The sequence below is a fragment of the Atta colombica genome, unplaced genomic scaffold (genome assembly GCF_001594045.1).
Source record: "Atta colombica isolate Treedump-2 unplaced genomic scaffold, Acol1.0 scaffold125, whole genome shotgun sequence".
Classification (NCBI taxonomy): domain Eukaryota; kingdom Metazoa; phylum Arthropoda; class Insecta; order Hymenoptera; family Formicidae; genus Atta; species Atta colombica.
In genome coordinates this window covers 2,597,978-2,611,058 of record NW_017259212.1, presented here as the reverse complement: position 1 = coordinate 2,611,058, position 13,081 = coordinate 2,597,978, and the positions used below count along the sequence as shown (strand labels likewise).

General features: G+C 35.7%; 1 protein-coding gene across 1 annotated transcript in view; it reads right to left on the bottom strand.

The window, feature by feature from the left end:
* The window catches only part of LOC108694818 (transcription factor collier), an 84,136-nt gene that overhangs the window by 51,145 nt on the left and 19,910 nt on the right, over positions 1–13,081 (bottom strand). The window contains exons 4-6 of the mRNA XM_018204492.1: positions 11,597–11,652; positions 4,062–4,135; positions 3,490–3,558 (exon numbers count right to left, since the gene is read on the bottom strand). Coding sequence (XP_018059981.1) covers positions 3,490–3,558; positions 4,062–4,135; positions 11,597–11,652 — 199 coding nt within the window. The remainder of the gene's footprint in view (positions 1–3,489; positions 3,559–4,061; positions 4,136–11,596; positions 11,653–13,081) is intronic.

Genomic DNA, 13,081 nt, shown 5'->3' with positions numbered 1-13,081 from the left:
AGAGAGAGAGAGAGAGAGAGAGAGAGAGAGAGAGAGAGAGAGAGAGAGAGGGGTGCGTCACGGTATTGAGGGTCATCGCAACTGGTATGAACGCGTGGAGGAGGATGAGAGAAAGCGACGTAGGAGGAGAAAGAGCGTCGCTGCATCGCGCGGAGGGCGCACACGAGGGCTATGATCGATGCCCCGAAATTAAGGGCTTGCCCACTGAGCGAAATAAAGTTAACCAATCGCGCTGGCGACCTGCCTGTTCGAACGTTATTGGCTGTGGCAGTACCGGGATGCGTTGTTCATCACACACCGACCCGATGCCCGATTTTTTTCTCATGTTCCCATCCTCCTTTCCGTGTTTTCAGGGGGAGAGTTTCTGCGAATACTGGCAATTGGAGAAAGAGAGTGACACCGGAACGCATGGGTGGAGGAGGCGATGGAGGTGGGTGGATTTTCGTAATTATGAAACGCCGTTAGCCCCCGGGGATCCGTCAGTCGGCGGGGAAGCCCGTGGCGTTGCCCGGCCACGACAATGCCATTTTAATTATGCATGTTAATTGGTTTCCGAGTCCAGCGTAATACCAGCTTCTCTAGGACTGTTCTCGCAATCCGCCTATCGTCGATCGATGCCATCACGTTTCAATCGATCGATGGACTGATTACATCAAACTGCTATTCGCGTATAGAAGGGAGTTAAAACCTCTGCAACTTTCATGAATCTATATTTGTCAGACAATATATGCGTATAGCATCAATATATTTTGTAATTTTTCAAATTAAATTAAATATCAAGTAATAAAGAATCGATATTAAAAAGGAAATGTATGTGATTTTTTTCATAAAATAAAAAGAGTTATTGCAATAAATACAAAAGATTTAAAAAAAAATCATTTCTATAAATCTTTAATTATTATAACATTAATTAAATATTACATAATATACATCAAATTTATATAAACGTATAATTTACGTCACGAGTACAAGATGTTGATTTTAACCGCGAAAGTTACGGATATTGCATCGAAAGTGGCGCAAAGAGATGATCACGATTAGGAATATGCACGCATTGTTTTCCCTTCAGTCAGGTATACCAAATTGATGGGGGGCGCGTTGTACTTTCTGTACAGCTGAGTGAGCATGTCACAATCGACCAGGACCGTCTCAATCAAAGTGGCATTGATACCCTTCGTTCACTCTCTCTCGATCAGACCTTCGTGTTTTCCATTGTGATTTTGTGCGAGACTGAAAATCTATTAGCCTTCCGATATATATGTTCTCATAAGCAGTATATATATATATATATTTTTTATATATATATATATATGTACATATATATGGACCTATCGAGAAGTATTTTATGAATATATACAGGGTGATAAAAAGTTTAAAGTTTTGTGTTTAGTAAATTGTTAGTAATATATATTTACACAAAATAAACTCTGAACTGTTATAGTTATATTTTAAATGTTAAAAGTAATTATTAGCACTCAAAACACCCACCATTTAGTTTTGATACAAGTTTTAAGGCACTTCGGGAACGCATTAACAATGGTTATGCATCTTTTCATGGATTTTTTATGTAGGCAATCAATAAAGTAGTTTTCAGTATAGAGGTCTTTTTTTATATTTAATAAGATGTAACTTAATTGTTCCATTTTTTTTAAATATACTTACATATATTATATATTGCCCAGATAGGAAACTGACATTATTTGCCGTCATTTTTTATGTCAAACAGATAACATTAGTTTACCTGAGTAATGATTTGATAAACAGAAAACTTTGTCACACAAAACTTTGTCATACAAACTTTTTTCTTGTATTTATGCGTTTATATTCATTTGCAAGAATATAAAAACAAAAACTAGTCATAGAAAAAAATTATGCGCACTTTGGTAATAAACAAATTAGTAACAAACGAAAAAAACATAATATTTCGAACCGTGTTTCGAGTTATGCAATATCTAATGTAGCTAAATTTATCAATTATATTAATGCACTTGCATAATTATACATTAGTGTATGATTAATGTGTGAATAATTGTCATAAATAATTGTGATCAATATTGAGGTTGCATACAGCAAGATTATTCTGATTAGTAAATGTTAAAGAAGATCATAATGAAGATTTAATCCTGTAATTTTGCGGAAGTTGCCCATTTATTTTACTCTTGTTACGATCCATCGTGTCTACGGAACGAACTCGAGGGTGGCGTTCATCACGACACGCGACCGCATTGTGGTTGCATTCACGTTACAACGCCGTTGTTACGACATTATTCGAGTGCGTGCGTGCCGTGTGCCGAACGAGCATTTTCGAGATTAATTCTTCTATCGTCTCACCGATCAGCCCAACCTACGAGATTGCATAATCTTTACGGAAAGGTAGTTATTATTCTTTCAACTATGATAATATGTATTGTATCGTGGTCTGCGTCAATATCATTCAATATTGATATTACGAGAACATTATTAATATTGCTAATTTACTTTATCTCGAGATTTTCAAAATTTATTTTATTTGTAACATATTTTAAAAATTGCCAAGATATTAAGTTAAAATATCTTTTTACAATCCATGTTTAGAATTACTGTTTGACCCATTTTGCCATTAAACCAGTTTCAAACATTGGCAAATAAAACACGACTGTCACATGATGTCGGGGTTAAACCAACAGGTGCAGACGTCGAGAGATTCGAAGGCGCAGAAAAATAGTTACATGCGAGCCTATCGGGCTTTGCCTGTCACCGTCGCGTAACACATATCCCTTCGAATACGGATGAAAGTTCGAAGCCGCCAGCGTATCGAAACCCGAGGGTTGAGCACCTCTGAGCACAAGATGTCCTCCTGAAGACTATCTCGGCCTGGGTCCCGCGGGAAACCTCTTCCTTCCTGCCGTTCCTATCTCAGGATACTCTATAGCCTATTCAGATACCAGGCTCACCCTGCCCCCCGTGTTAGCCACGCCAAGAGATAGAGACCGAGCGTGTACGCGAGAAGAAGAGGGAGTGAGTGAGTAGGTGTATAAGGGAAGTCTATGTTACCATGGACGAGCAGCACCATGCACAAGGTGGAAGGCGTATAAGTACGCCCGAGTATTCGAGTACTCTTCTATCCCGGCTATCCCGTCGCACCTCGTAGGAAACGTATTTTGCAAGCCTAAATGTTCTAAGAGTTAGGTCGCGACGATAGACGGAGCTCTATCTCATATGGTCCTTCGAGGAGGACTTATCTGGACCTTTATTTCATAGATCATTGAAAACGACGATAGCACGGACGACCAGCTGATACGAGAGGCGGTTTCTACGAAATCGATGCCTCTTGTCATTACATTCGCCGTCAAGTCGAGATTCCGTTATGTGCGCCTCGATGTCATATAACGCGCTCGTAACTTTTACGTAACGTATGCGAGATAAGTTCGCGCGTTTAAACAGATCATAGCTGTCGTGATATCAACACGTTCGTTCCGCGAAAATTAGATAATGATAGATTCCACTCACCGATCGATAATGACAGGATCGCTGGGCGTTTCGTTCCTGTTACCGCAGCTCTTCTTATCGCAGCATCGGCTGTAAATCGATAATACATTTCATCTTATACGTATTCCTGCAGCAAAATTTATTCTTAAAAAAAGATACGAATAGATGCTGTCGCATAGTGTCAGAAGTTTTAAATCGGTCTAAAAAATATCGAGACCCTATGGGATTCGGGAAACTAGTGGTAGTACGCTCCGAAGTCCCATGGGTCACAATGAGTCAGCTACCCCCGAAAAACTACATCTCTGTATGCCTCGTTACATTTATGCCACAAGGGTGGCATACGCGGAGGAGGGGCACTTTTCTAAGTGCAAATAACGTAAGTCGACGTATATAAAATAGCTTTACATTAGGTGTAATAATAAATATTAGTAAAAAAATTTACTCTTAAATTAACTTATTGTCAGAAGTAATTATGCAGATAACAATATAAGATCATTGATATCTTCCCACTTCTACATATGATATATATTATATATCATATGTAGAACTTCAAATAGAAAGGCATCTATGATTTGTATATGAAAAACACATACCTGCACATGACTTCATGCGTTAACAGAACACGACACATTTCCGGATTTTTGTCTTGTCCCTCGTACATGATTGCCTATAACAGAAAAATATATAATAATAATATTAAGTCATAAAATATTATTCATAAAATATTATTCAACATTTTCAAAAAAAATTGTTAAAATAATCCATAAATAGCTTGTCATAAGATTTTTATTTGTTTCTATTTTTATCTAATATATGTACCTAACTAATAATATGCTAACTATAAATTAGTCGTACAAACAATTATTGCCATTTACACAATTATTTGCTTAAATTTCTTACAATATCGCGTCGAATCTGCTTCTTACTTTCTATATGGAAAGACTTATTTTACATTTTATTTTGACAAAAAAGTGCTAATTAGCGCGAACGTGGACGACGTGAGAGTAATCCAGTTCGACAGATAATTCAACCATCGATGGGAAATATGTAACGTATTAAGCAAGCTCGTATGTGGATGTGAGTTGAGAAGGGGCTACTTTCCCCGCAGGAGTACTAAGCCATGGGCGGCGCAGGCAAATCCGTTAAGCCTCCTTCACGACCACGCGATTGATTTTTATTTAATGACAACACGTCGTTATCCTGTATTCGTGCACTTACCGATGGGGACCTTCGCGCGGATTAATCGTAGAATAACAAAGCGCGAACAGATAGGTTCGCTTTGATCTCTCGTATATAGCTTTATAAAACAGGAAAATAACTCATCTTTCAACCAAATGTCGTTTTTATCAAAAGCATTTACATACAAAATTTTATATACAGAATGTTCATGAACTAGTATAATCGAAAAAGAGGTATTTTTACATAAAGAAATAAGTAAAAACGTAGAATAATATTTCTTTATATGAGGCTTTGTTTTTGAGGGACAATCTAAATATTCACCAGTTACAGCTTACAGCTAGTTAGTGTTTAACTATGTCTTGATTTAATGGATCGCAGTAGACTATACGATCCTACTCTTCAAAGTAAATTTCTTTGAAACACTTTTTAATGTATTGTGGTGTTTTAATTTAGCAATTAAATCTGTGCGAATATTTAATTTATCGATTTTCTTGAAAATAAAAACAAAATTCTACGTTTCGAATTATTTTTTTATACAGATTTACTCTCATGATTGTATCACTAGTTCATAAACATCCTATTTATCTATTTATTGATAAAACATTAATTTATATGGCAGAATTTAATACGTTACGTACGACTTAAATTTTTCATGGCATAATTTTTCGATAACAATTGAATTAGTATTTTGAGCTAAATAAGTTATTTCAAATGTCTTTTTGCAGAATGATCGAAGTCTTTGATGAAGCGAAATTTCGAAGGATAAACGTGTACAATTGCATTGATTGTACGCGCGATTTTTACGCAATTTCGTGGTTTGCATAACAGCCTGAATCGTTGGAGTTCACAACGACGAGCGATAAAATGTAAATATTGTGAAATACAGTGTCCAAGGGAATTCGTCGAGTTGACAGCATCGCCGTGCTTGGCCGGTTAAATGTCGGTGTACGACAGTAATGGTATCAGACACACTTAGTTCCAGTGTGTAGGTGCGACTTCCAGAATGGCGTCAAATATTTATGCGGAAATAACCGAATTGCAACGTAAACGAACCGCTGTATATATACATCACAGTAGGTAAATCAGAGAGGGATTCGGCGTCGAAACGGAGATGGAAAATAGAGGGGTAAGAATCAACATGGCGAAAGGGGGTATCGCAGACGATGGCAGGGGAAAGTACATGTTCTTGGTAAGAGCAAAGGAAGGAGTCATAGAACGTTACGTGCCATTCGACTATTACGAGTCTTAATAGTAAGGAGACATGCAACTTATTTATACCAGGAATAATTAACATAAGTATGTACTTCGTACATATTAAGCTCTGTCGCGAGATAAAGATAGCGTTTACTTACACCTAGCCAATTAAGTTTTGTGAAAGTATCGCTTGTTGAATCAGAATTTTTCATTATAGTTGACAGAACTATATAGAGTGCGATATAATTGTTATGAAGATTGCCTACTGAAATTAATACATTTCTATCAAGCAAAATGTTTTCCTTCTCTTACGTATGAATGTAATTTCTCTCTATGTATTAAAATACATGAAATTGAAAGATGCAAGAAATTGACTTTTGTTACATCAGTTATTTAAATTTGATAGATCTATAAACGTGTATAAAAATAAAATCAAGACAATTCTTCTCTAATGGAAAATCTGAGAATACAAAAAATTAATTCTTGCTGACATTTTGTCATTTGTTTATGCAAATATGTAAAGATGTAAATATTAAATAAAACATTTTTACAAACTATATCATTACATTTGATCGGTTACAAATTTTTTCTTCCTTTTACATTGTATAAAAATTGTATACGTAGAAAATTAATAATTTTTTTTTTAATTATTACACATATTAATATAAATGTGAGAGAGATCTCAATAATGCTTCTGTTGCTCCGAAAATCATTAAATCAGTCTTTACCTCAAAACAATAGGATTTCTGATAAAATTAAAACAATTGGATGCTATTATCTTTATTTATTGCACGTACACAATAACCGTCTGTTAAACACAACGATGGTCAGGTAGGTCATGTTTCGCGTTACACGTGACATGCAATATTATTTGCTTAACGACGGAGTGCTTACGCGTTTTGTTTATTCAGTGTATGGCGGCAATACATACAGACAATTTGTAAGCAATTACTTTCATCACATGAACTATCTCGAAAGCTACCTGTTTATCGTCACTATCGAGAACATTATTTTTTTGCATATACAAGAATATTTGACTAATATAAAAGAAATCATATGTTTATACTATGATAAATATAAAACAATTGCAATTATTAAAAAAAGCATCAAAATGCACCGTTCTCATTAAGAACTTAAGTCTTAAAGTTTTAAGTTATTGCAATATCCTGAGTTTAGATTCACATATGTGTTTAGGATTTAAATTTATATATGTATTGGTCCCAAAAGAGGTTTCACTGTCTTTCTTCGCTCGGCGGTTCATTGGATATGGCGGTGTTATGTCGTAGAACGTCTCAAGGGTGAATGGCTGAAGTAAGCGAAGGGTGGTCGGAGGCAATGACATCAAACAGAGGGTCCTGGGGGTGCGACCAGTCAGTACGATCCCCTCGGGGGCCTTTCTTCCGTTGCCTCCTGGTCCCATCAGGAAAATGCTTGGGCCCCCGTCGTAGCTTAATTCCCACGGGAATTACTTACTAAGGACTTATAGTGAAAAGTCCTTTGGAATCTCCGATCATAATCAATTTACACAATATTGTAAAATTCAATGCATTAAAATAAAATTTTTTGAAATTAATATATATCGCAAAAAGACAATTCTTTATACTGCTTTTGCAAGTACATAATAACTGTACAAACTAATCTTTCAACTATAATATCTGTAATATCTGCAGTTTTGAAAATAACGTGACTATATTACTATGTGATTTTATCAGTTTCAATAATCTAACAATCAGACAACAATCAAGGCCAGCGGAAACGATCATTCCAATATATCGATATCATTATCGAGACATGTATATCTTATGTTTACCATAGGATATCATATCATTTGATATCAGCAGATGACAGACTGATATCGCTCAGTGGAAAAAGAACTGGCATGCATGATAATAAAACCATAATGTCGTTCTTGGTGTCCTCGAAGATGGCAGTAATATGAGAAGGAAAGCAAGTACTGAAGGGAGCAGATAAATGCGAAGATAGTCATTCAAATCTGCCGTAATGATTTCCATTCTGAATCGATTCCAAAAGTCCCCTGGGAATCCCCTTCTATATTGGCCAAGCAACCCCCGCAGCTTCTCGTACATACATACACTGAACAACATACATACAGTGTTACCCTCGCCCCTAGAAAAATGTCCACCGCCTGAGGGGAATGTCGACCTCTCTTTCTCTCCTTATCTATCCAGGATTAACTTATCTCGAACTTATTATTTCCTTAATCTATGGTTAAAGACTCATATTTCAGTATTAGCTACAGGCACTTTATGTTCTAGACTGATGTCGACTCGATTCGATAATTTAAATTGTACACTGAAAGAAAATATTGGCTGCAACAATTTAGATGCTATACTAAAATATAGTATAGTATTTTTAATTGGCTGTAGCTGCCAAATTTTATTTGCAGCAGCCAATTTTTTGTTGTACTCTATGGCCTATCCGTAATGTCAATATACAATTTTGATAACTAAAAATTGACTGCTGCAGCCTATTAAAAATGTTATGTCACATTTAATCTCTTCTTTTAATGTAGAATCACAAACGCCAAATTAAAAAATATATCTGAAAAGACGCAAAGGACCTTGGAAGAAATAATTATTGCATAAGGTGATCGAACGCGCGCTTTTTGATTTTCCTTGCGAATACTGACGAGTCGACATTACGGTGAGAAAAACAGCCTGACGGCTGACTATCTCCAGCGTCGGATGAAGTTTAAAAAGGTTAGATATACAATTTCCTGTTGTTCATTCATTTAGAATAATGGCGCCGCGCGGTTCTCTGCTTCCTCTACACACACGTCCTGTAAATGTTTTTTTTATCCCCGGAACTAATTACCATTTAGCATTTTTAATCCCGCGAAAAAACGCATTCTGGCTCTCGTTCGTCCCCCTCTCGCCGAGCGGAAGTTCGTTCCCGAGCGCTTAAAAGCGTACGTTGTTAGCGCCATTCAGCCACGCTGCACGAAACTCGTTTCTTTCTCGGGAAGCAGCTCGTATTTTTCTGGAAATTTCACCGAGAAACGGACGGTTCTCAACATCCTGCGCCTTTTTTTTCTTCCCCACTTCTTTTTTCCATTCCTCTCTCTCTCTCTCTCTCTCTCTCTCTCTCTCTCTCTCGTTCGCATCTCGTTGCACAGATACTTTGCTCGCTGGAATTCCAGGAAGTGAACGTTGATATAGATACTTACCTTGGCGAAGGAGCGAAGAAATTGAAGAAAAGCTTAAGGGTTGGGGGGTTTCACCATGAACTCAGCAGCCGACTTGGTGTAGCCAATTATTGCGGATTTATAACCGAGCACCTGATTCGGTCTCGAGAAAAGTTGGCGCGTTTCCGAATCGTAATTTGCAAGCCATAACTCGGCTTGGAGAACTCACCAGGAAAGTAAAACGTATTTGCGCGAATACTCTCAAGCTTTCCAATGTAAAAATAATGATAATAATAACAATAATTCTAACGAATACGCATCCACTTTTGCGAAAAGCAAATTACAAACATTTTAAAATTACAAATATGAAGTTGAAAAATGTTATGAATATCATTACAGAATTAATTTACGATCTTTTTTGATGAAAAAAAATGTAGATGTATTGGATAATTTTTTAAAAAGATATAATTACTCTAATTATATTTTATTATTGAAACTGTCGTATAAATTATCCTAAAATATATTAAAAGAGAAATCTATGTAACTTTTAAATCAACGAATAATTTTTTGATTCAATGAGTTCGAAGAAGCAGTGAACTGCAATGCAGGTTATAAACGATTCTTTTATCTTCTACGTTTTAATCACGGATAAACTTATCCGAGTTTGTCAATTTTCTAGAGTACAATAGACAGGAAGGATACGTCGACCTGGATTTGCTAAACACTTCGCGCAAGTTGTACGTAGCGGCGCACACGATGAATACACCGACACGATGAATATACAATACATTGATTCTCCTGCCTGTATCTCTTTCTCTTGCTTTGGTAGGACGGCGGAGACGCATTCAATCGAAGCTTTGATGTATAAATTGCAGCTTTTTCGTTTTCGATTCTTTCCCCGTTCAACTTTCTACTCCCTTTATCAGCATGATTCCGAGGAGGGTGTCTCGGCATCTATCTATCACTTCCGCTTTTCTTTTCCTCACAGACAATCGTTCTCGAACATTCTCGATCTTTTTTTTTGCTATTTCGCATCCTCAATTTACTTCTTTTTTTTAGCATAGTTTCTACAAGTTAAACTTGCTATAGATGTGATTGCATATTTTGAATATTTGCGTACATTTCGTGATGCACAATTGAAAAATTGTGTGAGACATTTTGTAAATTATAGGTAAATAGTTCGTTCCGGTGTCTGCCTCTCGATGTGATTCTTTTAATTCATTTGTTCTTATTTTACCAATTGCTTCAAAAGATAATACACATATCGATCTCCTTCTATTCTAACCATTCAACCCTATGACATCCTGGATCCGATTAATAAAAGGAATGGATCGCGAATTGAGGACCGGTCTCTGCCGGTGCAAGGCCACTGCGGCTTAGTAATTTAATCAGCTAAAACTAACATCAACTCTGTTTCCCCAACCCTCTTCGTTCCTTCCTCTCCACTTCTTCACCCTACTACCATCCTCTTCTTACCTCCGTAACCGACCAGCCCCAAGATGATTTAATTTGCTAAAATGGTGCGCATATCTCTAAGAACTTGTTGGAAGCTCGGGTCACGATACGAAACAAAATAATTTCAAGTAATTTATATTTATTTTATATTAATATAATGATATAGATGATTTTTAGGAATTAATAAACTTTTTGTTTAAAGAATACAATGTTTCAACATTTTTAAAACCAATGTCTTTTTTTTAAAAATCAATAAAATTGCGATGCAATTAATAATTAAATAAAATAAAATAATTCTGTTTGTTTTTGCATTTCAACTTTGCAGTTATAACTTATACATATACATATATGTGATTACGTCAAGGCTTAATTTAAGTATTGAAAATTATTCACATCCGTCTACTTATTTTGTTATATTATTTTCTCTAACTTTTATGGTATGATCATTTCTTAACATGTCGTGACATTTCGTAGGTGTGAAACATACCTCTCACGAAGGTATCGCAAGCTAAAAGTTATCCTCGACCGAACATAAAAGAACTTATCGTGCTCGTGATCGCACGGTGTATTTGCGTTTGCACGAAGGTTGTGATCCTTCTTTGCGCCTTATCGGTGCGTCGGGATCTACGGTCCTGGGTGCGGGATCACAACACGTGGTTCGCGGGTCGCGCGCAGAGTTCGCCACGTGGCGCAGATAACAGGATGGGACAGCCGCGCGCGGCGGTGTGCCTGCTTTCCCGGAGGGGTAAGAATCAACCCCCCGGAAAATTAAGTGCTTGTAGCCGAGATGATAACACCCCCGTCCACGTGCGCGCGTCGCTACGACGATTTCGCACGAGTCCCGACGCGTAAAAACGGCACAGGAGGTTGCGCAAGAGTTGCTCGACAATGAGACGATTGGCATGCTTTTTTAAATTATCTAATTTTTTACACGAAAGACATATTATGTAAGAAGAAGAAAAGATGAACAAAAATGTTCCGTCTTTCCCTACATTATTATTATATATTTAATAATAATATCCTTCACAAGATGCGTGTGTCAAAAAAAAAAGAATTTTAAATTTTTAATCATAAAATTAAAAAAAACATTAATACATTAATTTTTAATAATATATAAATAAATTATATATATTACCACAAGATATTTGTACTTACTTGTTTTGTTGCAGAGTCTATTAGCCTGACATAGATATCCTGCACTTGCCTGACACCTGAAATGAATAAAATAATATTAGAAATGAATAATTTATCTTCTCTTTGCAAATATATTTTAAAAGAGTTTATATTAATTATTTCAAATATATCGGTAACAGATAAAGTCAAGTAATATTGTACAATAATGTTGTACAACTTCCTTCGTTTGCGTATCTCGATAAAAAGTATCATTCATTGTAAGCAAAAAAGCATTCCGTGCAGGAATTTGCAACGAGAAGAATACGACGAATATGAAAATGTGTCCAAATTTAAGCATACTGCAGGCGAAAGGATATAGTTAAGAAAAAGTTGCATATTAAGAAGTATTTGAAGTCGATGGCGATACAAAGTGGCTCGTTCCTATCCTTTGATATATTTATCCTTCTTTTTTCACAATTATTCTTCTTTTTTCTATCATTCTTGATCTTACTTTGGAACATCAAATATCGACATCACTGTGTGTATTGCGAGGCAACGATCCGTGATAAGAAACGAAACGTACGTGTAAATATGTTAATTATCATGCCTTTATTCCTTCGAGATACAAATTCGAACCTGCAGAATTTGTCACATCCATGCACGCACGATGTGCTTTAAGATAAACGTGATTGCCAGTTTGAGAAATCCAAAGACTTGTTTTAATTGCCATAGATGGGCGAAAAGTTTAAAAAAAAAGTAATTACAAATCGTAGTTGCAAAGGATGCAGCATGAATTTGATTGAAATAATGTTGAAATTTTAGATAGCGAGTGTTCCCTTAGAAGAGCTTGATCTCCGAAAAAAGTTACACAAGAAACAAAATAATAGCATCAAATTTCAAACAGATACCAAATTTTTAAATCATGCGTACATATCAATTTTAACAAACCATAGTTTCTGTAGTTTTTTGCGATTGTTTTTTGAAATAATATGTTTATATTAATATACTAGTAATACTAGTAATTAATATATGAGTAATACTTACTCTTCTGATTCATTTGATTTTGATGTTGACTTTGGTTACATCATTTGTTCTAGCTTATTATAATTTTACATTTGATCATTTTCTTGATTGTTTTTCACCTTTTATAATCTTTTTATTATCATGACTGAGTGTGAATCAACGTTCACTCTTCTGTCTTGCGTTTTATAGACTCTTGAGGTAAGTTGCTATTTTAGATTTATAATTAAAAAAAAATCTGTAAATCTTTCATTTATAGCTCTTATAGCTCTTTTTATCAGGACAAACGATTGAGAATGGAATTCTTCCTTTTTTTATCAATTTCGACTTGGATCTCGATTCAACAATCGTCGATGTAGCGTAATTTTGAATACTACATTTGATATTAATTATTTGCTGAGGATGGTTCAAGCTTGAGCTAAAATATTTAAATTTGCTTATTTGTTAATTTTATTTTAATGAAATGTAATTGCTCATTGTTGCTCGCGATTTCATTATATATATATA